The sequence below is a fragment of the Dinoponera quadriceps genome, unplaced genomic scaffold (genome assembly GCF_001313825.1).
Source record: "Dinoponera quadriceps isolate SergipeBrazil2010 unplaced genomic scaffold, ASM131382v1 scaffold628, whole genome shotgun sequence".
NCBI lineage: Eukaryota > Metazoa > Arthropoda > Insecta > Hymenoptera > Formicidae > Dinoponera > Dinoponera quadriceps.
In genome coordinates, this window is record NW_014554836.1 from 1,572,163 (window position 1) to 1,588,119 (window position 15,957).

The 15,957-nt window shown below is 41.8% G+C and overlaps 2 protein-coding genes across 3 annotated transcripts in view; both read left to right on the plus strand.

Moving 5' to 3' along the window:
* Positions 1–19: 19 nt before the first annotated feature.
* Positions 20–9,769, plus strand: LOC106742244 (the record flags this gene model as incomplete). Its single annotated transcript, XM_014614993.1, has 5 exons — positions 20–370; positions 8,073–8,128; positions 8,335–8,493; positions 8,682–8,812; positions 9,415–9,769. Coding segments are annotated over 5 exons (816 nt in total), but the record flags the coding sequence as incomplete, so codon positions are not given.
* Positions 9,770–11,167: 1,398 nt separating this feature from the next.
* Positions 11,168–15,957, plus strand: part of LOC106742264 (pseudouridine-metabolizing bifunctional protein C1861.05) — a 34,310-nt gene continuing 29,520 nt past the window's right edge. Inside the window, exons 1-5 of one of the 2 annotated variants that reach the window (XM_014615034.1) lie at positions 11,168–11,671; positions 12,356–12,718; positions 13,075–13,414; positions 13,940–14,076; positions 14,260–14,319. In XM_014615034.1, coding sequence (XP_014470520.1) covers positions 11,429–11,671; positions 12,356–12,718; positions 13,075–13,414; positions 13,940–14,076; positions 14,260–14,319 — 1,143 coding nt within the window. In that variant the 5' untranslated portion in view covers positions 11,168–11,428. The remainder of the gene's footprint in view (positions 11,672–12,355; positions 12,719–13,074; positions 13,415–13,939; positions 14,077–14,259; positions 14,320–15,957) is intronic. The other variant, XM_014615035.1, reaches the window with a different exon arrangement.

The following is a 15,957-nucleotide window of genomic DNA, read 5'->3' on the forward strand; positions in this document are numbered from 1 at the left end:
GACCGGCGCGAGCGCGCCTCGGAGCCGCCGCGAGAACGCGACCAGTGCCGGCACGCACGCACGCGAGCACTCGAGGAAGTCGCACCGACCGCCGGGTCTGGGAGAGGAGTCTGGTGAACGGTCGCGAGATGATGCACCACCGAGGCTGATTCGGGACGCTGCGCGCACACCTACGGTGCTGCGCCGCGAGAAGCTGCCGTTGCGCGTTCTGAACTCAGCACGCGCGCGCGCGAGAGACTCCTTCGTTCCTTCCGTCTCTCCTCCCCCCGACGCCGCAGAGGAGCAACGTTCCGCCGGTGTCCCCCCTCCTGGAGCGCCTCCTGGGGCCGTGCCGGCGAGGTCTCGTGTGTCAGCCGTGATCCCGCTGTCGGTAAGCACGCTGACAATCGTGAATGTTAGGTTAGGTTGCCTCCATATTGAGAAAGAAGATACTTGGAAATTTATTTGTCGGATATAAGGCTTGTTTCGTAGAAATAGGATTTATTTATTGAATGAAATCGTCTTATATTTGATTCACCGACTTATTTAATTTCGTCAAGTAAGATTTATTTCTCATTCGATCAATCGACTTACTTAATTTCATTAAGTGAGACACATTTCTGTGAAATAAACCTTGTATCCGTCGGAAATAAATTTTTTAATATTTTCTCTCGATGCACCGTTGAGAGATGATTCATATCTCTCGATATTAAAAAGCAGTCGTTCGTCAATTAAGAGGAATTAATGATGGATCAAAGGTTAATCGTTTGGACTTCCTTAATTATATCGATTACATCGAGTAACTCGAGAACAGTCGTTAATTATCTTTAGGTCCTTCTCAAAGCTATAGGAAAGTCGGCAATGTCGGTGCTCTTTAATTACTTTACTCCGAAGATAAATGTAGGGGATCCTTATTACCTACTCCTGTTGGTATTGCAGAGTTCAGACGTTACCGACTAGCCTCGATATTTCTCCATGTGCGAACGACTAACCTGCTATATATTAATTTTTTTTTATTATTCAGGTACATATTTCGTAGACTTGCGTATACTTGTTTATGGCTGAGCAACATTGTATACTTCTATGATGACATTTGCATGATTAATGATCGCGCGAATGATATTTCAGACGTCATAAATGTTGAACAGCCAAGTACGAACTAGTGCATCCAGTTCAGTTAAAAAAAAAAAGAAACCAAGACCAAATGTTTCGAAAGATTGATTTAATGATTTTTGCTTATCGAGTAGCTGGTAATCATGTCATCGTTCGTCGATTAACCCGAGACCTCGACTGTTACGCAAACGCAAAGGATGCGGTTGGGACAAACAGATTCTCTTCATTGATTTCCGTCCCTCCGTCCCGTTTTTTCCCAGATAGACAGAAATGCTGAACATACAGTATGTAAGCATTTAATATACGCTTTGTGATATCATTGCGACAGCATATTTAAAATATGCCTGTTTTAAGAAATAATCATTACGCCGCCCGTTAAAAAATTTTTCATATATAATTATATACAGAATATGTTCATATATAAAAATATATAATTACATGTGATTACATATGCTTATGTATAATTATATTTTAAAATATACGTGTTTCTGTATAATCATATATAATTAATTATATATATACTTATGTACGACCATATATAACTGTATTACCATTTATATATAATTATATATTTTTATAGACGGGCAAATTTCACATTACGTCTTATATATGATTATATATATGAGATTTTTTGACGGGCATAATTTTAATCATAGTATATTTGACTTCTTATTACAATAATTCTTTATTATTAACTACGTTCTCTTTTGGGCAAAATAAGCAACAGTATTTATGGCGTTGGATAATCGCCGCAACATTTATCGTAATTTTCACGGCATTAGATGGCTCCTATGATGATTTATATATTGACAAAATTCTTGCTGTATGAAAACACATCTTTGCATACTCACGGTACTAGTCACGATGCAAATAATATATCAAAATCTATTTGTCTAGGTTGTAACTTTAGTCAACGCGTTCGATTGCTTCTTTTTCAGACTCAGCGAATCGCATATATAAGTGGCGGGAATATAAATAAATCGTTAATCATCGAACGATTATACTTGACAATATCTGACAGAATGCATTACCTTATCTCGATAGAACCTAATAATTAAGAACAACGTGACGACGTGATGACGTTAACGATTTACGGAAACGACGATTATCCTCTTTAGGCTCTTGAATTGCGGATCTTAATTAGAAAAATCCCCCGGGGGGCGCTTATAAATCGATCGGCGCTTATAAATAACGCTCAAAGCGGCCGCGACAAATGAAGAGCGATAATGAGAGACGGTTGAGGAGTAATGAGAAAAAATCTCAGCCGAGCTGTATCCCACGACGGTTTTTCCGTCATCCGTTTTCCCCGTCCACACTTTTGCGCTCATTTCTTGTTTTTTCCCCGACGACGGCGATCGCGTGCGAGAGAAATCGGGCGCACGCGCGCGCCGCGTTCGTTTTGCTTCCGGTGGTTTTATAGGAACAGGTGCTGCCTGTAAATCACCATATATCTTGCGTATTGACGGGAACGACAACAACGACGACGACGACGACGAAGCTACGACGACGATGAATCAATCGATCGAAAAATCGGCGCCAGAACCGGTCCGCGCCCGACAATCTTCCGGCGGCGCCTTCATTAGCGACCTTACTTTCTCTCACGGGGAAAGTTCCCGCAGCCGAGGGTTGTTACTATCGAACTCGACGACCGGAAGATCCCGGCCTTCGCGGAGGAGAGGGTGAGCCCCTGGCGAGGATTAAGGTCCTCCTCAATTTATTCGCTACGGTGCCATCGTATTACGTATCTTCCCGATCTAACTTCTTCTCTGCAAACGAGAAAAAGTTTCGTCATTTCTTTCTTCGTAATCGCACGTCGCGCAAAAAGAATCTCGTTTTGGGATTCCAAGGCCCGTTGTCGATACACCCGTTGCGCTTAAGATCCTTTGAGCTTGATCGCTGAAAAAAAATTGCTACGTCCAAGTGAATATTTACTAAGGAGTGTCGGAATAATTTATTTTATTTGAATCGAGTAAATATTACTTGAATCTAACACTTTTTTTTCTCTAACTTCTCTTTTCTACTCTTTAGGAAATATTTACTCGTACGTAGCGATTTTTTTTTCAGTGAAGTAACAATTAGTGTTATAATATGTTTTACGGCTATCATATTATCATGACAACCATTATTAGTCAGATTGCATGTGTAATCAGTTACATGTGAATTTTTCAGCTGATCGTGATTACAGATCCAATGTCATATGTATCGTATGATCATCTGATACTGTATGACTTTATCATGTGATCCTGTACGACGAAAAAAAGACTATTCTTATTTTGAGAAGACCCGTATTCTCAATATGTACATGTTGAATAAGATTATATTATATTATAAGATTATATTACGTTGAATAGATAAAATTTGCCTACATGAAAAAATTCCATATAGTTTTATTAAAAATATAATATTCTCATTATTCTAGAATAATTTTCTCGAATTGAGAATAAAGAATATTAGACAGAAAAGAATGATATCTTCAAGCCATAATAGCAATTCTTCAACTTGAAATTAAATTATCTTTATTTGGATATATCTTATTCTCGGAGAAAGCGGTTTCTTCTTCTTCATCTTCTTTTTCATATATATTAAATTGAATTGCTGATAGTATCTATAATAATCTTTTCTATGTCTTATTTAAAAATTGAGGCAATAAGAAGACGGAAAATAATATATCCAAGTAGAAGCCTGGATAGCTCAATGATAAAAGCAGTCATCCGGCAAGCGAAAGATCCTGAAATCGAATTCAGCAACTCCGGCTTCCGGATTTTCTCTCCGACTCATAAAAGTCAGGTTTTATATTTACGATCATCTTAAGGGTATCTTCAGATACTATTCCTTAGCAAATATTTACTGTTCTACTACGGGTGGGGGTTTCATTGGCTATAAAGTATCTGAGCATGAAGCTAACCTAAGACGAACTTAAACATAAGACCCGATTTGTATTTTGAAGTGAAAACGTTCATATACCTGGAAGAAGACGTAACATAAATTTGATTCAAATATTAAGTTGCCCAAAATAACACATTCATCTTTTTGATATAATTTTCTCAAACGTTCCAAGATTTATTATTTTCAAAATAATCATATCGCGCGATCCGTAGTTCGCGCGGACTATTGTAATCTCTCAACATTTTAATATCGTTGAAATTCAACAAGAATATTAAATTTTCGTAAGAAGATAATCTTGCTTATGTATGAAACAATGATTGCGTCCACTGGAAATACACAAGTCTCGAGTTGATATTTAATTTTTTTCCATGCATGAACATAAAGAAAACCCGCGTTTTTCTCTCTCTCTCTCTCTCTTTCTCCCGTAGGGAGGCGCGAAACGGAGGAGCCGATGAGGATCCCGGCGTTCTATTTTACGGAGGCGATACAGTTCATTAATCGTCACCGCGAGCGAGACTATCTTCCGATGTGGAGCGATGTGGTCCGCGAGGCGTCCGATGCAAATGACGATAATGTCCGCCACTAAATTGTAGCGAGTGTAAATAACTAAGCGTGTCCACGTCGCTGTCGTCCTCGTTGGAGAACAAACGGCCGCAATTTCGCGAGCACCCGTAATGACACGTGTCCGGTTCGATCCCGGGCCTTTCACATTAAGCTGGCGCGGTTTGCACGAAATAGAAACCGCTGATTTCCTCGTCGTTGTCATATCATTGTCATCGCGCGCGAGCAACGACCAAGAGGAAGGGAAGATGAACTGTCTTCGTGAAAGCGTCCTCTTCGTCTTCCCTCGGTTCAGAGATTATTGTGCTAGTAGGACGACACTGTAATGCCTTGGCGAAACTGATCAACGCGCGTTCGCTTTGTCACCGCCATTATTGTCGATCGTAAAACCTGCGCGTGTGCACACGGGCTGCTCGTAAATGTGCAATTTATCACGTCGCTTATCGGCGACATCTTGTAGCTTGACATCGGATCTCTTCTTTCTGCGCGATATCGCGAGACTTCGTCAAGCCGTTACACCGAAGTTAATGACGCGTATTTATAGATCGGCCGAGGTAATGAAACGCTCATAGAATTCGATGGCGGTTGCCAACGAGCAAGTCGATTTTCCCCGAGAGCGCCGAGTAACACGCGCGTCTCGAATGAGAAACGGCCGTAGTCGATTATTTTGAAACTGCCGCCGGAACTGCCGCCGCCGACGGTGATGAGGAAAATCGGCTGTGTGCGTATTTTTATAACTTCACACGGAGAGAATGTGTTTATACTGTAGTAGAAATTACACTAAAAGTTTTGTAATGTTGGACTATATCTAAAAAAAAAAAATGAATTTTCTTTTTAAAACAAAGGTAAGAAAAGGAGCGAAGCGCGTCGCCGTTGTTTCGCCTTTACGAGAAAGTACAACGAAAAGAAGACAGAAAGGTCGACGAAAAAATGGTATTAAAAAAATAGTTATTGAAACAACCTTATTTAGAGCAATTGTACCCATGATGCTCTAGTGAAAAATACTACATCAGTCATAGTCAAACAATAGTCAAAAATCCAGGCAGAACGTATGACGATGACACGACGATGACGTAAAAGTAGCAGAAATTTTGTAATTTTCTAACAATTACTTTTAGTAACACAAGTGGTACGTAATAAGAGTAGTACGTTTATAGCAAAAATTCAAATTATATCTGCGTTTCAGAGAGATCGAAAGCTGAGCGACCTGTCACTTCAGCTCACGACCGCCCCGTTATGGATCTCAATGTGGATCACTGCCGCGGATGCATGATCCGCGAAGACTCGAATCATTGTAAAACTCGATATGTGGCATCGGTGGATAATCCACCGTCAATGTCAATTTCACTTTTCTTCATCTTCTGTTTTGCAGAATGTGAAAGGTACCCGCGAGATATATAATAGTAATCCTCGATAAGGATCGCCTGGAATAACCTGCCCGCGTTCGATTTCCAGTTACTGGGGCAGTTTCAGAGTGAATCGTATTTCTCACGTTCCGCACCATCACATTTTGAATAGAGCAACAAAGTGGCAAAATGGCCCGTTACACAAAAAACATTTATTTCAAAGCTACGGGGCGTTCGTTTTGCCATTGCACAGTTTCACGCGCATAATTAGACCGTATCATCTGACACATAGTTATTTATAAAATATTATATCGCTGCATCTAAAAAATTCGATACATTTTTTAATGCTTCGCGATAGAAAGTAGGACGAATTACACGGCGCGGATTTGTTTCTCCGAGTTTCCTTTAGAGCATCTAATCGAAGAGTATCTTTTAATTTATCGATCGTTAAAAAAAAGCTGGTAGATCCTCCAAAAAATCGGAAAAGGATCTTCAAGAAAATCCTCCGAAAAATCGGAAACACTTTCGACGACCGAATCTTCTATAGAAAAAAAAAATGAAGTTAATTCGAAATTAAACAAAAGATTCATGGATTCAAGGTGACGACAGTCTAGATTCACGAGGTTCTCGGAAACGTGTCTGCCGTCTCGACGAGAGGAAATGCGTGACAACCCGACTTGCGCGATACAAGTTCGCCCCGGCGAGCTTTGACTAGTCGCGACGGCCGCGAGGAAAAAGACGAAGAGCACGAGCGCAAAGAGAAAGAGGATAAGAGTGCGACTATAAAACGATCCAGTTTCGTTGAAACGCGTGTCGTATGCGTGTCGCGCAGGCAGTCGAACGTACGACTAGTCTACCACGGCTAGTTGAGTGCATCAATATGAGGACCGGGCCGATACTGCAAGTAAATTACGCGAGAATGTAGATATCGAGATTTACTGGGTGTATTTAAAAGATACGACACGCGTCTCGAGCCGGTTTTATCGAGCGTGAACCTCGTTAATTCGATCATAGTGCGAAAGAATAAAGTGCGAAAAACATATAGCGTTGCGTTATCCTTCGAAATCACGATTCTGTGCTCTGTGTGATTTATTAACGAAATAACGATCCTCGTGAGGTGTTACGCACGCAGAGAAAGGTTTCTTTGGATTTTGTAGTTGCGTGTTGGTTGGTTGACCCGGGTTGGTTTGATATAAATAGTATAATTTAATATCAGATATTATTTTGTTCGAGTGAAAATGTTGTTGCTTCACTACGGTGAATCATGTTGTTTGATAGAAAAAAACAGTATTATTTAAAGAAATAAATAATATATATATATATATAATTTAATTATATTTATTAAATAATATGTATAATATATTATTTAAAGGAAATATACGGTATATAATTTGGTTTTTTCAATAAAAAAATTTATTTCATTGCATATTAACTCTCGAATAACAGGATTGGGTCGAATCCGACCGAATTCATATTCTAATGCTTCGCGCTTGTGAAGCGTTATATTTCAGATGTTTTACATATTTTGTGATATATTTTATTTGCTTTTAAATATTATCCAATTTATTTTGAAAATAAAGTGGTTCAGTTATTAGCTTGCCCGGTCGAAAAAATTAGTCGAAGAAACTACAAAATACTTCTACAGGCCGCACCGTCTGTATGAACCTTGTTATTCAAGGGTTAAATATTGTTCCACTAAAACAGGAGGAGTTCTTTAATATTCTCGTAACGTAATGTCACTTCTTCCAAATAATTTATTACTTGTGATAACTATTATAATGTTTAGATGAAAATATAAAAAAAATGTTATTTGATCTCAAGATATTTATTATTTGAAAAACCAAACAATCTTGTTTGTTGAAACAAACATTTATTTGTTTGCTTCGTTCGAAAAGACAAATTTGTTTCAATCAAAGAAATTTTATTAAATCCAAAGAAATTTACTTTCACTTGTGTAAAACACATTAGTAAAATTATGTTTGTTATTGTTTAACGTTTGTCATGTATGAAACGTGGCGTGAAATTATCAATAATCATTGCGCGCGAGATTGTAAATGTAAAATGCAAAATTGCTAAAATTACTTGTTAAAATTAAATGTTATAATTAAACGTTAAATTTCAAAATATAGAGAACGAAGAGCCGAGAGAAGGCACGAGTTAATTGATTTCGTTTTTCGTGATTTGCAGTTGGCGTTGCTCTTGATGTTGCTGGCCGGGCCGTCGGAAGAGTTTTTCTTTGAATAGTAAGTATGCGACTTCGTATATTTCACCTTCTTGCATTGACGCTGTTGAACGCTCGAAAAAAAAGAACGTAAAAAGCAATTAGCTCTTAACTGTGGCGCGATGAAATCTTGTTAAAAGCGAGAGATTAATTTTGAGAGCATGTGAGAGTTTGTAGGTTCTCGTTTTGCGTGTCCAATCGTCGCTAAGGCGTTCTCTCGCGTTTCAGCCCTAAGAAAGCTCTGATGGAGTTCTTCCAATCGCTGAGGGCGAAGAAGCAGACGCCTAAAACGGACATGCAGCACTATCATATACATTATTACCCGATGCCGGTTCAGTTATTAGCTTGGAAAGCACCGGGCAAACGGGATCTCGACAAACTCTACAGGTATAATTATAATTATCTCTTGCTAGTAAAAACAAAAAAGTTAATACATGTGGCTTTATGGCACGCCGATTACGTCCGAGGAGAAATTATTTCTTGATGAGCGATAGGTATACGAGAAGTGTCACATGTCAGGGGAAAGTGATCAGCTAAATGAGTCATTTGTGCGATTTTCTTTTTTCTCTGATCAGCGATGCCATCAGATCGTTAGGATGGGCCGACTATCCGTACAAATTCACACCTGATCCTATGATGATCCTATCGGGCTTTCAGCAGCTGTTGGACGACTCTAGTACTTGGGATCAGGATTTCTTGGGAACAGGTACGTCCCAGATAGAGTAATCGAATTGATTGAGTTATCGTAAGCTCTTAAAAGTAAACAGAGCAAAAAGATGGACGATTTAATTCTAATTATTAAGAATGATTTCCCAGACAGCACACAATATTTATAAAATATTTTTTTTTATATTTTGTAAATATTCAATGTCCGGGAAAGTCAGGTATGAAGAAGATTGTGATAAATATTTCAAAATATATATGAAGAATATTTTTCATAAATTAATTGAAACATGATTTTTACTTAAGTGAAATCACATGTTTATTATTTATGACAACTATTCTTCATACTTCATACATATTTTTGAATGTTTATCATAATCTGATTTTCCAGGGCATTTGAATATTTACAAAATATCTAATATCTAATATTTTTTAAATATTTCCTAAATATTGTTTGCTGTCTGAGATTATTTTCTTTTCTTCTTTTTCTGTAATTATTAAGAATAGTTTCTTGCTTTTTCTTTTGATCATTAAGAACGATTTATTTTCTTTTTTCGCGACTATCAAGAGCGATTTCTTTTCTCTCGATTATTAAACGTGATCTTTTTGTTCTGATTATTAAGAAATTGATTTCTCCTTTCGCAGAAATCGAGGACCAAATGTCCATCGATCGCAACATGAAGGGGATACTGGTGCCAGTTCCTATCAATCCACAGCTCGTGATGCAGTGGCTGAAAAAGTCTCGGAAAGAGGCAGCCACCTAAGTATCATCCTCTACTACGCCTCGGTCGACGATCGTACGATTTATCAACGTCGAAGTCATCTTAACTTAATTTTAAACTAAATAATTAAAAATAAGCGCGTCCTCGTGTGACGTACGAATCTACCGTTGATCCATTATTTATTACAAGAACGTGTTTGACGTTAGATTTTTCGGAATTCTTCCTACTCCGAGATTTTATATTTTTATACGTTTGTACGCACAATCATGTCAAAAGAAAAAAAACGAACGAGATGAAGAGAGAGAGAGAGAGAGAGAGAGAGAGAGAGAGAGAGAGAGAGAGAGAGAGAGAGAGAGAGAGAGNGAGAGCTTGAGTAGAAAAACTATCATGCGCCCATAGGATTTGCGTCGAGCTGCGAGTCCTTCGCAAGCAAAAGTCCCGGCAGTTGCTTGCACATTCTATCCGCCTTCTTGTGACGTTTCGGCGCGCACGGGTCTCGTGGCGGTCGTCGCTGTCGTCGTCGAGACATCTCTTTCAGTAAGGAGTCGGGCAAGGTGCTCAAATCCGGCACGATCGTAGCCGGCTTCAATTTCATCCGCTCGATCCGAGCTCTCTGCCGCACCTCGTGATCCTCCTGCAACTTCGTCGCGAGTCGCGTCATGTACTCACGATCCGTTAGCCGCACCACGTGACTGCCCATCACGACTGTCAGTCGCGACCTGACGGGCGTGTAGCTGATCCTGAACGAATGCGTTGTTAAGCGGAAATTAGCGGTAATAGCCGATAGTAACGTAAAGTGTTGCACCTATCCGGAGTACAGTTTCGAGCGAGTCTCGTGGGAACTCCGGAGTGGTATAACTTCGCGCATTAAATCATGCCTTATTATAGCGATCTGCGAACGCGTCGACCAACCCGTATCTAACGCAGTCCGCTTCCCACCACATCGGAGGCGCGTCGTGCGGGTCCATAGCTGACGAAAACGTCGTCTCGCTCGTCGCTACCGATAGGTCCTTAACGCGAAATTTCCAACGTGATTTACCTCATGACGCGACGCGCTCTCGTCACTCGGGCGTCGTCTTTTGTCGCGTGCGACCGATCGATGCCGCCGGGGTTTCATTCAATGGGCGAATAACGGGGTCCGTGTATTTTGTTTGTTGTATATACATACACCGTCCTAGACAGCACGAATTTCTAAAGGATGTCTAAAAAAAAGTAAGACGTGCTTCATATAAATGTCTTTAAGACGTTTTGTTTTAGAAATTTATGCTACCTGGAGTAACAGAAAAATCGTGATAAACTTTATTTCTAAACCCAACAACTTTCGTTCCCGAACCACTTTTCTGCCAATCGCTTCGTTTCCCAGATATTCTACCGTTTCCGTTAAAATGAGAAACACCCGGTATATCGCGAAATGCAAACTGGAGCTCGCATTCCGTTGCACTTCACGTCGCGTGCACATTTCAATCGCCAATCTCCAACCGGCGCTTCTTGTCTGCAACATTTTTTCGCTCCGGATTTATTTCCATTTTTGCCTCTCGAGACCTTCCCGGCAATTTCAAAGAACGCGCGAGCCGAGCGCAACTGGCGTCACCTCCGCGCGATGGCGCCAGCGGTTCGGTTGGCGCTCGCATCGCCGGCTGTAATATCCGAGCGACGTCGATATCGCAGACCTGTCCGATCATAAATCAATATCGAGCAGCCGGCGAGATCGATCGATAGATCCTCACACGTCAATATGCGATCGTAACGCCAGCCGACTTCACGGCGTATAATAGCGCTGAAGTCATCCTGCGCGCGAGTCGTAATCTGCGATACTCTTTATCTCAATTCGCTTCGAGGAAAACCAACCGGCCTATCCCCGGCGCCACGTTAGCCGTCCGGCTCGTTGAAAGTAGCGCGCGAAAACTTTGGCATATCGAACGTCGATCTTCGCCGGCATGCTTCGTCGGACACGCTTGGTGGATTTGGCAGCGAGGTTGCGACAGGGATTCATCGCGCCGACGATCCATCGGCGATCGATCGCCGATCGGAGCCCGTTCGTCTACGGGCCGGACGTCGTGACAGCTCGGCGAAGTGGCTCGCCGATCGTGGCACTGGAGTCGACGATCATCACCCACGGCATGCCGTATCCGGATAACTTGAACACCGCGCTGAGAGCCGAGGATGCGGTCAGGAAACATGTTCGTATCGTCTTCGCTTTCGCCCTTCGCGTTATCTGCGCTTCCCGTGTTCGCCTCTCTCTCTCTCTCCCCCCCTCTCTCCCCTCCCACTCTCTTTCGGAAGCTCGAATGAATGAATGCTGTGGCGTCTTGGGCGCGGAAAGTGCGACTCGTACGAACGAGTCGAACGGTCTCGTCCATTTCGTACGATCGCGGTCGAAGTTCCGTATTTGCGATCCTTTTACGTATCGGCCGGCCGGGCTTTGCGTCTTTGAATTAACAATGCGCTCAGATGCTCGCGGTGGTCGCACTTCCTGTGTTCCAGTAATAAACGGATTTAATACTTTCAATCCCCAATACCTCTCCGTATTTTATTATTGTACATCACGTTCCGGATTATACATATTCTAAATTCGCTTTTATCGATAAAAATGTCTGAAATGTGGCTTCTCAGTTAATTAGGTGGCTACTGAGTCATTTTTAAGGGCACTTTTATCAGTAAAAGTGAGTTTCAAATATGGTAATTTTTGTTTTTTCCTAATCACAGAGAAATTGCTCGAGGAACGTGGAACTGTTTCCTTGGCAAATATTTGCCACAAGATCCATTTATAGAGTCATTTAATGTTGCGAGTTATTGAGACAGAGTTGAGAAATTGTCAAGTGAAACGAAGCAGCAATGTCAAAGAGCCCTTGGCTCGTTTTCAGGGTGCAGTACCTGCCACAATAGGAATCATAGATGGAAAGGTGTACGTTGGACTGAACAAGGAGCAATTGGAGGTCTTATCCACAGCAGATCCCACCAAGACTGTGAAATGTTCACGCAGGGATGTCTCCACCATTGTGTCACATACACTCAATGGTGGTACAACTGTCAGCGCCACAATGTTGATTGCACATATAGCAGGCATCCAAATAATGGCAACAGGTGGCATTGGAGGTGTTCACAGGGGTGCTGAGCTGACTTTTGATGTCAGTACAGATTTGACTGAACTGGGACGTACGCCAGTAGCAGTTGTCTGCTCTGGTGTGAAGTCTATTTTAGACATCGAGAAGACCCTGGAGTATTTGGTAGGTATACAGGAGTATTTTCAATATTGAATCCATTCATTAATACTCTCTCATCACTTCATCTTCAGAAATTAGTACAGAGATCAGGCAAGAAAGAAAGGAGCCAATAAGAGCCTGTACACGGATTTTATGGTGTAATAAGATCTTTTACTGCACTATAAAATCCGCACAGATGTTCTTTATGTCGGTGTCTGCCTTTCTCATCTGATTGAGTATTAGTAGAGCCGCTTCATACATTTCGATATATAATGTTTGCCAAAAGTGTGAAAACCCTTTAATATTTCGAAAACTGCAAGAAAAGAAAAGTTTCCGTACTTTTGGTGAATCCTGTAGAAACCTGGCTCTTGTGTTCGCAGGAAACTCAAGGAGTACCGGTGGTAAAGATCGGAGAGACGCCAGACTTCCCAGCTTTCTACTGCTCGAAGACTGTGGACGAACTGAAGGCGCCGTGCCGAGCCTCCAACGCTGAGGAGGCTGCCGGCATCGTGGAAGCGCAGAGAACACTGGGCGTCGACACCGGGATCTTGTTCGCAGTGCCCATTCCCGACAGATACGCGTTGGACCCCGCAACTATGGACGCCGCCATACGTGAGGCCTTGAGGAAGGCCAACGACGCACGTGTCACCGGCAAACGCGTCACGCCGTTTCTTCTGAGCGAGCTCAACGAGATCACGCGCGGCCGGTCTCTGGAAGCGAGTGAGTATGGAAGATTAAGGCTCGACCATTGAACTCTACACTATCACTATCACTCTACACTTTTCCAATGATATAATTTTGTCAATCGCAGAGATTACGAGTGCGATACTTTGAATGAGCTGATATTTCCAACTGGAATAATGTGACAGAAAAGGATACACATAGTACTCCTCTTCTCTCTGTCTTATTTCGCCCGTTTCCTCCTGAGGTGTTTAGCATTTTAGTATAGTACAGAGTTCAATGGGCTTGGCAGCCATATTGGTTCTGTACGACGCGTATCCTACAAGCTTCAGGATTACGGAACGTTATTATATTCTTTGGGGAAAAGTAAAAGATAATACTATGTAGCGCAGAAAAAAAACTGCGCGTCACTTCTCGCCTGCGACGAGTCACAAAACCAACATGGCTGCCCGAGTTAGCCGAGGATCTTAATTAGATCGCGGCGGGAAAAAAATACCGACCGAAGGTCGGTCGCACCGTCGCGCAGATTCTGAAACGTTCGCGCCTCTCTGCGCAATCTTGCAGATATAGCTCTCGTGGAGAATAACGCTAAGGTCGCGGCCGAGATCGCCTTGAGTCTCTGCGAGAGGAGGAGGTCTCAGGGTGCCCCGAATGCGGCGACCGCCCCGTCGGCGCGATCGATCACGTCCAGGCAAAAACCGGTGAGCGCGCGAGGGGAAATGTAAAATCGCTTCTGGAAAGGAAAAAATAAATAAAAGCGACGACGATACGGAGGAGTCACTCTACACTCGTTTATCGTCACTCTCAAAGCTAACGCGCATACTGTAGATATCCGCTTACTGTGGATAACGCGATAAAAAAATGTATGCATCTTTGTTTTTCAGGTAGTAGTGGGCGGCGCCATTCTCGACACCGTGCTGCAAGTCAGGGATCCCGAAATAAGCGTAAGTCAAGAATCTCACAATCAGAGTTATACTAAATAACCAATTTTTCTTGTATTCATATTACATAATAGTTATAGAACAGTAACAGTATTTATATACAATTACCACCGTGTCGCTCTTCTCTCTCTCTCTTCTTCTTCTTTTTCTCCTTCTTCTCTCTCTTTTCCTTTCTTTTTCCTTTTGCTTTATATCCCCCCCCCCCTTTGTTGTTTCGTTTGTTCATGTCGCTTATGTACACTTAGTAATATATCAAATAATGGGAACTCGTATAGAGAATAGAGTACGCGGGGAAGAGGTGAGTTTTACGTTAACAAACGCTGTATAGAATAGCAAATCTATGAAATACGGGCTGTCGTCAAGTACGTCACGTGTGTGTTCAACACGTGCAACACGTTACGTTGCACGGTAACACGGCATATCTAACTTAATTAAATTACAAGACGCAAGCTTCCGGTACGGTATGGTATTTAACACGAAAGGTCATCAACATAAAACGCATTCTTGAGCTCGCCCGTTCTCTCCCTCCCTTTCTCTTTCTTTCTTCTCTCTCTCTCTCTCTCTCTCTCTCTCTCTCTCTCTCGGCTGTAATAACTCGCGCCTCAACTACGGATATAACTCATTTCCACTAACAGTCTTCTCAGATACACTTGTTTCGTCGCGTGTGTCGCTTTTATACAATATTAAAATAATCAAAGCATTTATAAGTGTGCATATACTTCTTTTTTTTTTCTTTTTCTCCAGCAGTAGTATATCGCACTACGATCATTACCCTATGAAATTGTCTCACTCGTGACATCACACGCGCCGCGCGGGAACGTCTCGGTTTCGGCTGAATGAGCATGAATCGGATGGGCAAGTTGATTCCTCAAGTCACGTTCTACCGAGTTTTGTTGACTGTAACTTGTGTCTTGTAATGGCTGCTCGATATTTATAGAAAAGTTGACGGGTGTACAAATTCTCGTGTTTTTTTTTTTTCTCTGATAAGTATAGTGCGTGTATGTTTCCCTCTCTCTCTCTCTCTCTCTCTCTCTCTCGTTTCAAAATCGCATTCTGAAAGATTGCCATTTCCTGCTGGGCGACCTGTCTCAACACTTCGGGCGACGCGACCGCGTACGAGGTGTCAGATTATTCAACGCATCGCCGATCCCGCGAGTTACACTTGATTAGGCTAAGTACTTGGAAGAGTTGTTCCGAATTGAGTGAGTAAAAACCCATCACCCACGGCGGGTGGATCGGTGGGTTCTCCGTCTCACTCGCCTCAGTTCACGCCTCGTTCAAGCACACACAACAGGTGACGTGGCGCCCGACATGTTGAAAACACGCGTGCCCGACGTGCAATGTCACGGATGCGTCTAATTGTTTCGACCGTACCTAAGTTGTTTGAGATATAATAAATAGGTTTTTAAGCAGGCACTATTCAAGCTCCCTGTCATCCGCTTCTCTTCAAGTATTATATGTATATATGTTACACTTAGATACCGGTCAAGTTACAAATCACACTACGCGTTTGAACTTCGAAGTCTTTCTTACGGTGGGGTTTGTAATAACATCAGGATATATTTCGCTCGAATAAAATATATATATATATATGTATATATATATATATATATCAGTATATATATATATATATATATATAT